Source organism: Pelodiscus sinensis, chromosome 1, assembly GCF_049634645.1.
Source record: "Pelodiscus sinensis isolate JC-2024 chromosome 1, ASM4963464v1, whole genome shotgun sequence".
Classification (NCBI taxonomy): Eukaryota; Metazoa; Chordata; order Testudines; family Trionychidae; genus Pelodiscus; species Pelodiscus sinensis.
The window spans coordinates 209,104,730-209,118,474 of NC_134711.1; the positions used below are offsets into that span (position 1 = coordinate 209,104,730).

The 13,745-nt window shown below is 42.6% G+C and overlaps 1 protein-coding gene across 7 annotated transcripts in view; it reads left to right on the plus strand.

Moving 5' to 3' along the window:
- The window catches only part of ADGRG2 (adhesion G protein-coupled receptor G2), a 77,401-nt gene that overhangs the window by 30,902 nt on the left and 32,754 nt on the right, over positions 1 to 13,745 (plus strand). For 3 of the 7 annotated variants that reach the window (XM_075913778.1, XM_075913784.1, XM_075913789.1), the window contains exons 4-12: positions 4,569 to 4,616; positions 4,718 to 4,744; positions 5,006 to 5,044; positions 5,504 to 5,545; positions 6,372 to 6,419; positions 7,021 to 7,053; positions 7,309 to 7,347; positions 10,709 to 10,779; positions 13,172 to 13,242. In XM_075913778.1, coding sequence (XP_075769893.1) covers positions 4,569 to 4,616; positions 4,718 to 4,744; positions 5,006 to 5,044; positions 5,504 to 5,545; positions 6,372 to 6,419; positions 7,021 to 7,053; positions 7,309 to 7,347; positions 10,709 to 10,779; positions 13,172 to 13,242 — 418 coding nt within the window. Of the gene's footprint in view, positions 1 to 4,568; positions 4,617 to 4,717; positions 4,745 to 5,005; positions 5,045 to 5,503; positions 5,546 to 6,371; positions 6,420 to 7,020; positions 7,054 to 7,308; positions 7,348 to 10,708; positions 10,780 to 13,171; positions 13,243 to 13,745 lie in introns of those variants that run through there. The other 4 variants (XM_075913796.1, XM_075913798.1, XM_075913797.1 and 1 more) reach the window with 4 other exon arrangements.

Sequence of the window (13,745 nt, forward strand, 5' to 3'; positions counted from 1 at the left end):
GTGGAATCATTCCAGTTTAGTGCTAGCTCTTATCAAGAATGGAATGATTCATGTTTCCTGGCCAATAGCCTTTGACAGCCTACTAAATAGTGAATAATTAATGGAGGAAGGAAAGGATGGTGAAAACAATGTGTAAATTTCCCCCCACCTCCCACCCCACAAACACACCTGGTAGAAATACCTGATATTTGATGCTGTGCAAAAAACAGAGACTGAACAAGCCTGTCTCATCTACAGGTAGTCCCACAAGAAAAACAAAAGCACTAATTTTATGCCTCTTTCCTAACCTTCTCCCCTTTTGCAAATAAATGTAGCAGTGTATTTGTTTTGGGAATACAGAGAGGACTTCACTTACCTTGACCAGCAACACACAGTTCTGCCAAATAACAAACAAATGTAAAAATAAACCTATCAGAGTCCCACTTGTAACGGATAGTATCTAACCCTAGCTAGAACACAGTGAGAGATGCCTTTTGCACAAACAGTAGCTATTAGTTTAACATCACAGGATCATTTTGTCAGATTTCTGTCCCATTTTGAGACCTAATGAAGAAGACTGTGTCGTTCAAAAGTTTGCCTCTCTCACTAACAGAAGGTGGTTCAGTCAAAGATCTTATCTCACCCACTTTGTATCTGTTTTGTACTGTGGATTTTGCTTCTACTTCCCCCCTTTTACCAGAGGGTAATAAAGGCCAGAATTTTTTGACATTGGTTAGCTAAAGAAACAAAGTTTAGGGAGCTCTGTTTTTATGGTGGTGGCTCTATATTGTAAATATTTTAGGAAAAATGGGGAACAAAAATATTTACCACCATGGCTACGTCTAGACTGCAAGCCTCTTTTGAAAGAGGCTTTTTCCAAAGATACTTTCGAAAAAGCCTCTTTTGAAAAAGTGTGTCTAGACTACAATTAGTACTTTTGAAAAAAGCAAGCCGCTTTTTTGAAAGAGTGCCCAGGCAGTCTGGATGCTCTCTTTCGAAAAAGCACAGTTTGCATTACATAGCACCTTTTTTTGAAAGAGCACTTTTGAAAAAAGGCGTTCTTCCTCATAAAACAAGGTTTTCCACGGTTGAAAAAAACTGCCACATTCTTTAGATTTACTTTTGAAAGAACATGGCAGCAGTCTAGATGGAAGGGGAAGATTTTTCAAAAAAGGCCACTTTTTTCAAAAAATCCCTGTAGTCTAGACACCACTCCCCCCTCTCCCCCCCAGAGTTATACAATTATTTCATTTTGGATTTGTGCTCCACGGCCAGATGACATTAGAAGAAACTTGGAGGGAAGAAGCAAAGGTGGAAGTGTGCCTTTAGATGCAGATATAGGATTATCTTCCCCAGAAATCAGCAAAACATAATATCTAAAAAAGACTATTTGACCTACTTTGTAACAGTTTAATGCATAAGGGATATTTTGCCCTTTCCAGCAGATTGCTGAACAATTCCCATTTAGTGTATAAAATTTTCTTTTTATAGAAATGACATTCTATGCAATTACTATCATCATCCATAGAAAAAAAAATTGTTACCTAACATGAAATATCTGGACTTGAAATAAGGTACCAAAGATGCCTGCAAGAGTACATTTGTTGTAATACTAAATTATTATTCTGTTAAAAGAAAGCAAAAAACTTTAATTTTCCATCCAGAACTTAAGCTGTCTCATGCCTATATTCACATAATTTTTTTTTATTTCTTAATTTGTATTAGAAAATAGATGTTTCTTTCTTTTGTAATTTTTAAATGTAGGTGATGTAGGGCCTGATTTTACTCCCTTTTGCATCTCTTTTCTCTATAACTTCATTGTAATTTTACACTGGTGTAAAGGTAGAGTCAAGCAAAAAATGTCTAAAATGGAAAATAGACTAAACAGTATCCAAGAATCTCTCTTAAGAGAATGTAAATATCGGAGAATTCTTGTGCATTGAGAGTTAGCCCTGGACAAATATAGAGCAAAACAAGTGTTCTCCGTGATTGTCTTAAGGTGACTCATAAAGACTATATTACAGAGTATTTGCATTGTATTGTTAGCATTGAGAGGCCCTTCCTTTTCTTTGAATGTCAGGTTATAAGAACAAAGAACCTGACCCACACCTATATTTCATAGTTAAATGCCATGAGTAATAGAGTAGGAATTTTTCTGGCCATAATTCAAGTACAAGTACAGGCAGTCCCCGAGTTACGCGGATCCGACTTATGTCGGATCCGCACTTACAAACAGGGCTTTCTCACCCCGGAGCTCGCAGGCAGCGGGACTGCCCAGAACGCAGCGGTCCCGCTGCCTGCAAGCTCCGGGGCGAGAAAAGCTGCTCCGGGTGCCCCTGGTCTGCTGGGGACCGTCTCCAGTAGACCAGGGACACCTGGAGCAAAGCTGGAGAGGCGGAGGTGTCCCGCGCCTCTGAGGCTTTGCTCTGGCAAAGCCGGAGAGGCGCGGGACTCCGCCACCGCTGCCGCTTTGCTCCCGGTGCCTCTGGTCTGCTGGGGACTGTCTCCAGCAGACCAGGGACACCCGGAGCAAAGCCGGGGAGCCGGAGGGGTCCCGCGCCTCTGAGGCTTTGCTCTGGCAAAGCCGGGGAGGCGCGGGATTCCGCCGCCGCTGCCGCTTTGCTCCCGGTGCCTCTGGTCTGCTGGGGACCGTCTCCAGCAGACCAGGGACACCTGGAGCAAAGCCGGGAGGCGGAGGGGTCCCGCGCCTCTGAGGCTTTGCCAGAGCAAAGCCTCAGAGGCGCGGCACCCCGCCGCTGCTGCGGCTTTGCTCCCCGTGTCCCTGGTCTGCTGGGGGAGGGGGCGCAGCTAGTGGCCCCCCCCAGCAGATCAGGGAGACATGGAGCAAAGCCCCGGGCCTGTGGTAGAGCAGGTGGGGCGCTGCCGGTTGGTCCCGCAGCACCGCTTCTTGGCGCTACTGGACCAACCCGGCAGCACCCCAGCTGCTCTGCCCCAGGAGTCCTGATTCAGCCGCTGCTGATCAGTTTCAGCAGCGGCTGAATCAGGACACCTGGGGCAGAGCAGCCGGGGTGCTGCTGGGTTGGTCCAGTAGCGCCAAGGAGCGGTGGTGCTACTGGACCAACCCAGCAGCACCCCAGCTGCTCTGCCCCAGGCGTCCCCAAGTCAGCCGCTGCTGAAACTGACCAGTGGCTGACTACAGGAAGTCCCTGCCCCGGGCTTCCTGGAATCAGCTGCTGATCAGTTTCAGCAGCAGCTGACTTGGGGATGCCTGGGGTTCTTAAGTTGAATCTGTATGTATGTCAGAACTAGCGTCCAGATTCAGCCACTGTTGAAACTGATCAGTTTCAGCAGCGGCTGAATCTGGACGCCAGTTCCGACTTACATACAGATTCAACTTAAGAACAAACCTACAGTCCCTATCTTGTACGTAACCTGGGGACTGCCTGTATCATGACTCACTGGTTTCATCTGTGACAGGAAAGAACTGTAAAGGTTTTTTCCTTTGTAAATTAAAGTTAAAAAATCAGTCAAATACAATGCTTATTAAAATAATATATAAGTGCCCTAGAAGTTGAACCTGACTTGCAAATTTGAAGCACGTTCTCCACTCTTGAGGTATACCCGCACAAGGCTTTTCGGGTGTATTTGTTAATAGTTCTGTAATAGATCTTGTAGTAGTTTCACAGGTCTTTCCAGTAAGCAGTATTAAAGTTCGATGGTACTGGAGGTCTGCTGATATGTTGGCAAGCACTTCCATAGGGCCCTTCAAAGTAGTCACTAAGGGTATGTCTACACTACAATGTTAATTCGAACTAACTTAGAACTAACGAGGAATAGGACCCTAGTCCGAACTACCTAGTTCGAGCCCCGTGTAGCCGCGCTACACGGGGTTCGAAGCAGCGGGGATTTAAAAATGGCGGCTCCCCGCTTATGCTAATGAAGCCCGGGAAATTCAAATCCCGGGCTTCATTAGCAAGTGCGGTATGCATACATTACCCTGCTAATTCGAACTAGCGGGGTAGTGTAGACATACCCTCAGTTACCAGCAGCTCCCATACAATCCCATACATTCAGATTTTAAAATATTTGACACCCTGAGTCTATGTCTACACTGGTATGATTTTGCGCAATAACTCTTTTGCAGAAGAGTTCTTGTGCAAAAACTCTTCCAGAAGAGAGCATCTACACTGACATGTGCCTTTGCGCAAGAGCATCCTTGCCAGTGTAGACGCTCTCTTGTGCAAGAAAGCTCTGATGGCCATTTTAGCCATAGGGCTTTCTTGCGCAAGTAATTCATGTTGCCTGTCTACGCTGGCCTCTTGCGCAAGAACAGTTGCGCAAAAGGGCTTATTGCTGAGCGGGAGCACCATAGTTCTTGCGCAAGAAGCACTGATTTCATACATTAGAACGTCAGTGTTCTTGCGCAAGAACTCGTGGCCAGTGTAGACACAGCCTTAATGTATACTCAGTATTTTTGAAAATTTAGCCACTTTTTATAGGTGCTTAGGTCTGAGTTTTAGCTTTTTTGAAATTCTGTCCCTATTGGTCTTGAAACTCTGGCCCTGACATTCTCAGAAAAATATAAATGAATAAAGTACTAATTTTATGTTTATTTTCTTTTTTTCCAGAAGAATCCCCTATTTTTACTCTTATCACCTACCCAATTAATGCTTCAGGCAAGATATTAATATTTCTCACATCTAGATTTATTTAGCTAAGCTTTACTTTTTATTTTGTCATGTTTATAATTTTTGTATATTCTTATTCTGTTTTTCAGCTACAACTTCAGATACAAGCTCTGCAGGTGAGAATTATATGTATTACACAAATAAAAACTAGCATTAAGACCAAATTCAGCTGTGATATAACCAAACAATATTCCTTTGTGTTCAGTAGGTTTGCGCTTGTTCAAATCATGGCTAAATTTGGCCAACTACTTTGAAAAAAGTTTTATAACACTAGCTGCTTAGCTACTCCATAGTTAACATTTCATTGGTAGAGGTTTTTTTAAGAATGTTAAATTAATATTTTACAGTTATCCAAAATATACTCCTTTCCTTTTCAGGAAGAGCTTTAAGTGCACTGACAAAGCCAAACCATACAGGTACATGTTTATTTTATGACATTTTAAAAAATTAATCTGCATTTTAGAAATTTAGGGATAATGGTTCTGTTTGAAAAGTGAATTCAGTGAGATTGCTAAAACTACTTAAAATATTTTTGAATTATTAAATATCCATCACATTCATATTGGGTCCATTACGGTGGTATATGGGCACATATTTTATGGTTTAAATTGTTTCAATAATGTTCCATACAATAGAGACATAACTAACCCACTTTCCTGATCTGTGAACTTATGACTTAACTCTCCTTTCATTCGCAAAAGCTTTAATCTGAAGTAACTCAGTTATCTTTTACAAGAAGTTATTAGGGATTAAGGCTAGTGCAAACAGGAAAAGAGTCTGAACTAAAAAATAATAAAGAGGCCAGGCAGCTCATTTAAGTGAACAGTATTCATAGGCTTTCATCAGAAATTCTTATATTTAATTTTTTTCTTCAGAAACTACTAATAACCCTGAATTTAACTTCTCCACAACAGTAGGTAAGTTTTTATATTCCTGTTAATTTTATTCCGAGTGACATAAAAGCATGAGCTTCGTGAGCTGTGGCAGTCTGTTCTAATATTTTGAATATTATATTTTTATTATTGTGTTTCACGTTAGCAATTATTCTTACTTTGGGCTGAGTTCATATGATTCATTGTAAGCATGCATGAGAATTGAGATTGTAAACTTACAAGGCCCTGTCACAAAACATTCCATAACTAAAAGAAATGAGTTTAATGTTACAGTTTCATCTGAATTTCTCAACTTGTGTTTGATTAAAAATTTTTACCTCAGCATTGGCTTTCTCTGTTCCTGCTTTTACAAATGTATTTGATCTATTTTGTATATATGGCTGAAGCAATTATATGAATCCTTTTGTTAATCTTTAGCAAATATGGCTGTATGTAGGGACAATAGAGAAAATATACCAGAACAATTGGTAATCTTTGCAAGAGGGTCACAGAGCTACAATGGCAAGGCAATCACAGAAGAATGGAGGGGGAGTTCATAGCTACTGGGCAGAATGTACCAGACTAATCTATATCATTCATGAGTACTGAAAAAAAAACCCTAAGGGCAAAATTTTCAAAAATGCTCAGTTACCAGCAATTCCCATTCAAGCGCTCATTCAGATTTTCAAAAGTATTTAGCACCTCTTGTTCTCAGTAAGATGAAAGTATTTTTGAAAATCTAGTCACTTTTTCCAGGTTGTGGGTGTAGTGACTGTGCACTTTAAATCTTACGCCTTTTTTTACAAACAAACATTTAAGCACTAATGTTTTGCTTCTCTATTTTTATTTATTTATTTATTTATTTATTCAGCAGAATCTTCTATCGTCACTTTTATCACCTACCCCATTAATGCTTCAGGCAAGATTTTATAACATTTCTCATATTTTGATGTATTTAGCTTATATCTAACCCAGTGGTCTCCACCTTTTTAACCACAAGATCACTTTTTCAATTTAAGTGAAATGTAAGATCTACCTCAGACCCAAACCCTTGCCCCACCTCTTTCCCGCCCCTTCTCCTAAGCTTCACCCTGCTCACTCCATCCCCCCTTCCTTCCCAAACCTCATTTGCTTTCACCAGGCTTGGATAGAAGTTGCAGTACAGGGTCTGGTCTTGGGCTAAAGGGTTCAGAGTGTGGGAGAGGGTACAGAAGTGGGGGGCGGAGGGATACCCTGATATCAGCACCTCCCCTTCTCCCTTCCACACCCTACACAGCAAGCAGGAGGCTTCCGGGGGGCAGCTGCAAGGCACAGGGCAGCAGCAGCATGACAGTGGGGTGGTGGAAGGGGGGAGCAACTGAAGTGCTGGTGCTTAATAGCTTCCTGGCCAAACCAGTCAGAATCACTTGTCAGAGGCTCCAAGATCTACTGGTAGATCCCTGTGGTAGTTGGTGACCACTGATCTAACCTTTTTTATTGTGCATGTTTTTACTGTTTTCTATTTTTGTTCTATTACTCAGATACAACATCATTAGAAAGAACAAGTCCTGAAGGTGAGAATTATTTGTGCACAAATACAAAATTTAGAATGAGATCTGGTACAAGAGAGATAAAACTCTTATAATAAGTAGAGTTTTAGTTGTTTAAACTAGTGTTAAATTTGGCCCCAGATCATTATTTTCACAACTTTAAAATGTTTATCATATTGGCTGGTTAGCCAGCCCCTTCATTACATTTGCATTGATAGAGTTTTGAAAATAAAAACTTCATGTGGTATTGTTAATAAAAAAAAATCCTTTCCTTTTTAGATAGAACTTTAAGTATATGGCCAGAGGCAAACCAGACAGGTACATGTTTATCTTTATATAGTAGTTTTCTCCTTCTCTCTCTTTTTTTTTTTTTTTTTTTTTGGTATTTTAGAAAATATGTAGGAATGCCAGTTCTGTATTGAACAGTGAATTCAGTAACATTGCTAAAACTACTCAAAGTATTTTGAAACAATTTTAAATATCCATTTGCTTCATTACACACATTTTTATGATATCCATCATGATGGAATATGGGAATATGATCCATTGCTTAAATTGTGTCAGTTGTATTCTAGTTGTCATATAGTAAGAGGGAAAGTAACATCATTGATTAGACAGAAACAGGAAACACAGCTGTTCCCCTGGTATAGAGCTGCCCCAAAGATAGCATAGCAAGCTGTATATATAATGAGCCTTGAGTAGTGCATAGCCAATGGAGTGATTCATATGACTCACTCCCAATGGCTAAGGCAGTCCAGTAAATCATGGTGTGCCCGGAGCCAGTGCCATGCGCCCAGGAGCCGGTAGCGCCCATGCGCTGTGCGCCTGGTGACGGGGCCGCCCATGAGCTGCATGCCCGGGGCCAGTGCTGCCCCTATGCCGCACGCCCGGGTCGGCGCCACCCATACGCTGCAAGCCCGGGGCCAGGACAGCCCTCGCGCCACTCACCCGGGGGCGGAGCCGCCCATGTGCTTCGCGCCTAGGCCGGCACCCCCCATACGCCGCACGCCTGGGGCCGGCACAGATCTCGTGCAGCGCACCTGGGGGTGGGGCCACCTAACTGCCGTGCGCCTGGGGCCAACACTGACCATGTGCTGCGCACCTGGGGCTGGCTCTGCCAATGTGCCCAGGGACTGGCTCTGCCCATGCGCCACATGCCTGGGGGTGGGGCCAGCCCAGCCCCGATCACTTGGCAGGCGCACAGAAATGGCCTGGCGGGCGCCATGGCGCCCATGGGCACTGTATTGGAGACCACTGGAGTAGCTAGACTGCTCCTTCCCTTTCAGCCTCATCCCTTATCTAGTCACAAGTAGGAGAGTTGTATAGGAGTCACTACATCATGTGTATGCCACCGGAAGACTCTACCTATGCTAGCCTGAAACATATAGAGCAGATTAAAATTGAGAAAGCAATATAAAACAGTCTTCATCCAGATCAAAGTCTTGGTCACTGTTGAGGATCTAGTTTTTCTATTTTGAAAATAATACAGGAGAAATATAAGTTGTTCAGAGAAAATAAAGATATTAGAAATATTTAGTTAGGAGAGATGAAATGAATAAGCATGACAAAAGAATATAGAATGATACAGCGACGGTAGACTGAATTAACAACGGCCATATTGTATCAGACCAAAGGTCCATCTTGCCCAGTATCCTGTCTTTTGACAGTGGCCAATGCCAGATGCCCCAGAGGGAGTGAACAGAACAGGGAATCTTCAAGCAAACCTTCTCCCATCACCCGTTCTCAGCCACAGGCTAGGGACACCATTCCTTCCCATCCTGGCGAATAGCCATTGCTGGACCTAACTTCCGTGAATGTATCTAGTTCTTTCTTGAACCCTGTTAAAATCCTGGTTTTCACAACCTCCTCTGTCAAGGAGTTCCACAGGTTGACCGGGTGCTGTGTGAAGAAAAAATTCCTTTTGTTTGTTTTAAACCTGCTACCTATTAATTTCATTTGGTGGCCCATAGTTCTTATGTTATGGGAACAAGTAAATAACTTTTCTTTATTCCATTTTTCCTCACCAGTCATGATTTTATAGACCTCTATCATATCCCCCGTTAGTCTCTTCTTTTCTAAGATGAAGAGTCTCAGTCTTTTTAATTTCACTTCATATGGGACCCATTCCAAACCCCTAATAGGTTTTGTTGTCCTTTTCTGAACCTTTTCCAATGCCAATATATCTTTTTTGAGATGAGGCGACCACATATGTACATTGTTGTTGTTGAGGGGCTCATCCCGCCCTCAGCTTTGCCACAAAGTCAATGCCCCTCTATCAGGGTCAATACAGCTTTTGAAGCCTAGCCACCCAGAGAAGCTTTTCCTGGATCAGGGGTTGATTGTCCAGGGCAGGGAAAAGGGTGGTAGGGGGACCCAGGCCCTCCCTCTCCCCCGGGTCCCAGCCCAGGGCCCTTGAGGCAGGGACTATGGCTCCTGCCCACTCGGCAGGGAATCCAGCTGATACATGCTGAGCCGCACTGTTGGTCCTTTTCCCTGGGCTGCTTCCTACCACACTCTGGTACCCCTGTAGTCTCTGGCCTCCCAGGCTGGTCCTTACCGGGGCTGGCCTTGTGGCTGTGGGAATTCCTGCCTCTCTGGGGTTGGCAGCTGCTGGCTCTGCTCCAAGGGTGGCCACGGGCAGCAATTCAGGTCTCAGCTGCTGTAGCAACACCAGCACAGCCTGAACTCCTCCTTCTCCCTGCGGCCTCTCTGGCTGCAGGGCTCTCTTTGTTTTTATACCTTGGTTCTGCTGGGAGCATGCCCAGCAGGGCTGGAGGGGCAGGGCCTTCTCAGCCAGCTGGGTGTGGGCTACTCCCTGCCCTTCAGTGCGGGGCCTGTCTGCCCCATCACAATAGTATTCAAGATGTGGGTGTACCATAGTTTTATACAGAGGCAATAAGATGTTCTCTGTCTTATTGTTTATCCCTTTTTTAATGATTCCTAACATTCTGTTTGCTTTTTTGACTGCAGCTGCACATTGAGTGGATGTTTTCAGAGAACTATCCACAGTGACTCCAAGATCTCTCTTTTGAATAGTGATAGCTAAATTCATCCCCATCATATTGTATGTATAGTTGGGATTATTTTTTCCAATGTGCATTACTTTACACTTATCAACATTAAATTTCATCTGCCATTTTGTTGCCCAATAACTTAGATTGGTGAGATCTTTTTGAAGCTCTTCACAGACTGCTTTGGTCTTAATTATCTTAAGCAGTTTAGTATCATCTGCCAATTTTACCACCTCACTGTTTATCCCTTTCTCCAGATCATTTATAAATAGGTTGAATAGGCTTGGTCCCAGTATGAACCCTTGTGGTACACCACTAATTATCTCTCTTCATTCTGAAAGCTTACCATTTATTCCTACCCTTTGTTACCTGTCTTTTAGCCAGTTATCAGTCCACGAGAGGACCTTCCCTCTTATCCCATGACAGCTCACTTTGCTTAAGAACCTTTGATGAGAGAATTTGTCAAAGGCTTTCTTAAAATCTAAGTATACTATATCTACTGAATCCCCCTTGTCCACATGTTTGCTGAACCCCTTAAGGAACTTATGTTTTTATGTTATTTTATTACTTTATACAAAAAAAGTGAAATTATAATTCTCAAAATGGTTATAAATCGAGCAGTTAACCATGAACTTTATTATTAATATTGTTTATCTTTTTGTATTTAGTTTGCTACATGGGCTCTGTAAAATTTAATTACAGTGAAAAAAGCAATAATGCTTCAGGAAATGTTGTAAGAGTAAGTCCTAAGAATTTTTTATCCATTATCCATTCTGCCCATTTAAGTTAATCCTATCCTAATGCTATTTTAAAATGTTCTGTAAACTGTTAATTCTTATATCACAATTTGTCTTAAAATAAATAATTAACGGAGCAATATATGGTGATTCTGTCATAGTCAGAACATAGCTTTAGATATGTTCTGTTTCCATAGTTGTTTGGTTCAGGTTGAACCTCTCTCGTCCAGGACTCTCTGGTCCAGCGACATCCGTGGTCCAGCAGGACCACGGATGTTGTTAGACCAGAGAGTCCTGGCCCCAAAGGTTGAGATTGGCTGGGAGTGAAGCTGGTCTGGTCTGCTGCAACCAGCAGGGCCAGTGACCTGGGGTAGATAGCCCCAGGAGCAGCTGCTGCCATGTGCAGGGCTGGGGAACCCCATGAGCAGCTGCCACCACATGGGTTGGAGAACTCAGGGAGCAGCTGCCATCATGTGAGGTTGGGGGCAGGGAGCAGAGCCCTGGCTGGGGGGAGAGGGAGGGGGAAGGGTGCAGCAGAACCAGGCAGGTGAGCCAGAGATTAGGCCTCCGGGATCTCCTGAGGCAGAAGCCAGGAGGGGAGCCCCAGGAGATCCCGGATGCCTGACCTCCCCTGGTCCAGCAAATTCCCTTGTTCGGGACCAATCCGGTCCTAAGAGTGCCAGACCAGGGAGGTTCAACCTGTAGCTGAGAGGATGCTATTATGTTAACTGTATTTCTACAATTATTATACCAATAAGGGTTAAAGTATCTTTGAAAGTGCTTTATAATATCTAATAGTTCCTTTGGCACCATATCACATTGTAATAGATGCCCAATGTCCCTTTCAGAAAGATGTCCAGTATGTGCAGTAACTCTCGAAATGCCAGTTGCTGCTGTGCCATATCCTAGAGGTCCCCAGGACTGAGACACCTTGCTACTCCCTGCCCGTAGGTGAAGAAGTCTTGTCTGTGCCTGTTTGTGGATCTCCTCCCTTATTCTGCTGACCAAGGACAGACACGCACTTCCCTCTAGGCCTCCTATGCCCACTGTTAATGTATAGGTCAGTGAATGATATACCCCCATCCTTCAAGTGCTTCCCTGAAGTGTCTAGCCCCAGTAGTCACATGCTTGCTGCTTCCAAAGAAACAGTACATTCCAGCTTACCAGTTCCTCCTCAGATCATCACTCCACTTACTACATAGCACTTGGGTAGGTTTATAGTGAAATTAAATGTAAGTTTATTTAACAAAGCATAGTAATTCATGTATAGCAAGTAGAAGTACAGGTACTGGAAACAAATGCTTACATATAAAATAAAATAACACAATGTTCTAGAACCTGGAATTTATTAACAAAATGCTCCTACATCTAACCAAGTACTGCTCACCCAAGGTATGTCTGCACAGAAGCATTATTTCATAGGGCACATCTACACTGCAATCAGTTACTTTAACATAATGTCAAAATAACGTCGAGCCAAAGGACTTCTTACTCCGAGTCCTGTAACCCTCATTTTACGAGGAGTAAGGGAAGTTGAAGGAAGTATGCCCTTCCTTTGACTTCCTGCTGTGTAGACAGTGCCAAAAGCTGAAATAAGCTATTTCAATTTAAGCTGCCCAATTGACATAGCTGAAGTTGCATAGCTTATTTTGGCTTTAGCCCCGCTGCGTAGACGTGTCCCCAAAATCCTTCAATGGTTTACAGCTAGGCTGGTATAACCCTCCTTACATGAGACAACCATGCTGTCAGCTTGCCTTCTCAGTGAAGGACTCAGAATGCTTTTTGCCCACCCAAGATATACCAGTCCCATCCTTTGACTTTATTCATAATCAAGACACCCTGCCCCTTTGTTTATTTCTGTAGATTTCCTCTAGTGCAGGGTTCACTATCTTTTCTTTTGCCTGTGGCTCAGTATGCAAATTTCCACTGTGAGGCATAGAGACAAATGAGCAGATTCAGAGAGGTATCTGTTACCTCCTATCTGAAAAGAGTTTCTTAATTCCAAGACCTTAAGAAAATTATTTTCAGTATAGTTGTATAATTCATTAATTATTCTTCATGCATACATTTCACAATGATTAAGAATACCAGTGGGTTCTGGTTTTGGTAGATAGCTCACGTGCCAACCTTGGTGAACTGGTGAACTATCATGCATATATCTGGTCCAGGGAATTCCTAAAAATCCTATGTACCCTCTGTGCTCTCTGCTAGTGGCATCCAGTGGTCACAGTTGTTAAGATTTCTATTCATATGTGTTTCAAAATGTGTTCATAATGGGTGCTTCTTCCTTTTTCAATTTCAGATTAAGATGAGTAAGATGTGCATTGTTAGTTTAAAACAAATCATATAAGAATTATAATTTTTGCTTATTTTTGGAATCTTTGTTTCTAACAGATTGATGATGTAACCACCAGTGATAAAGTTACAAAATTTATTCCATTTACAACACCTACTCTACAAGAAAAGTACGTAATCTATACTTACCAAATAAATTGACTCTTCCAATTTTGCTGAATACTGGTTGTATTTAAGAGTAAGTGAGAACTGTTACATCAGCAGATTTTTCATGTCTCATTTCTGAATTCTAGAATGAATAATATTTTAAGGAATATAGAAGGAATTTCACTAGTTTCTCATGGTATGGGTAAAATTTACATTACTTAGACCCATAGTATTCCAACACACTAGCCACTAGCCACACGTGGCTGTTTGGCTAGCTGAGTGTAGCTCGTTGGCTTTAATAATGTGGCTACTTGTCTGGTTAAGTGTGGCTAGTTCACTATAGCAGTATCCACTATACCCTGGTCTACACTAGGACGTTGTTTGGAAATAATCCCCCTTAGATTGAATTTATAAGTGGAGCATCCACACTGCCACACCTTGCTGCTATTTCAGAATCTGTACTCCTGCTTTCCTTGGGGAATAATGCTAATTTTGAAATAGTTATTTCAAATTAGCGTTAGTGTGG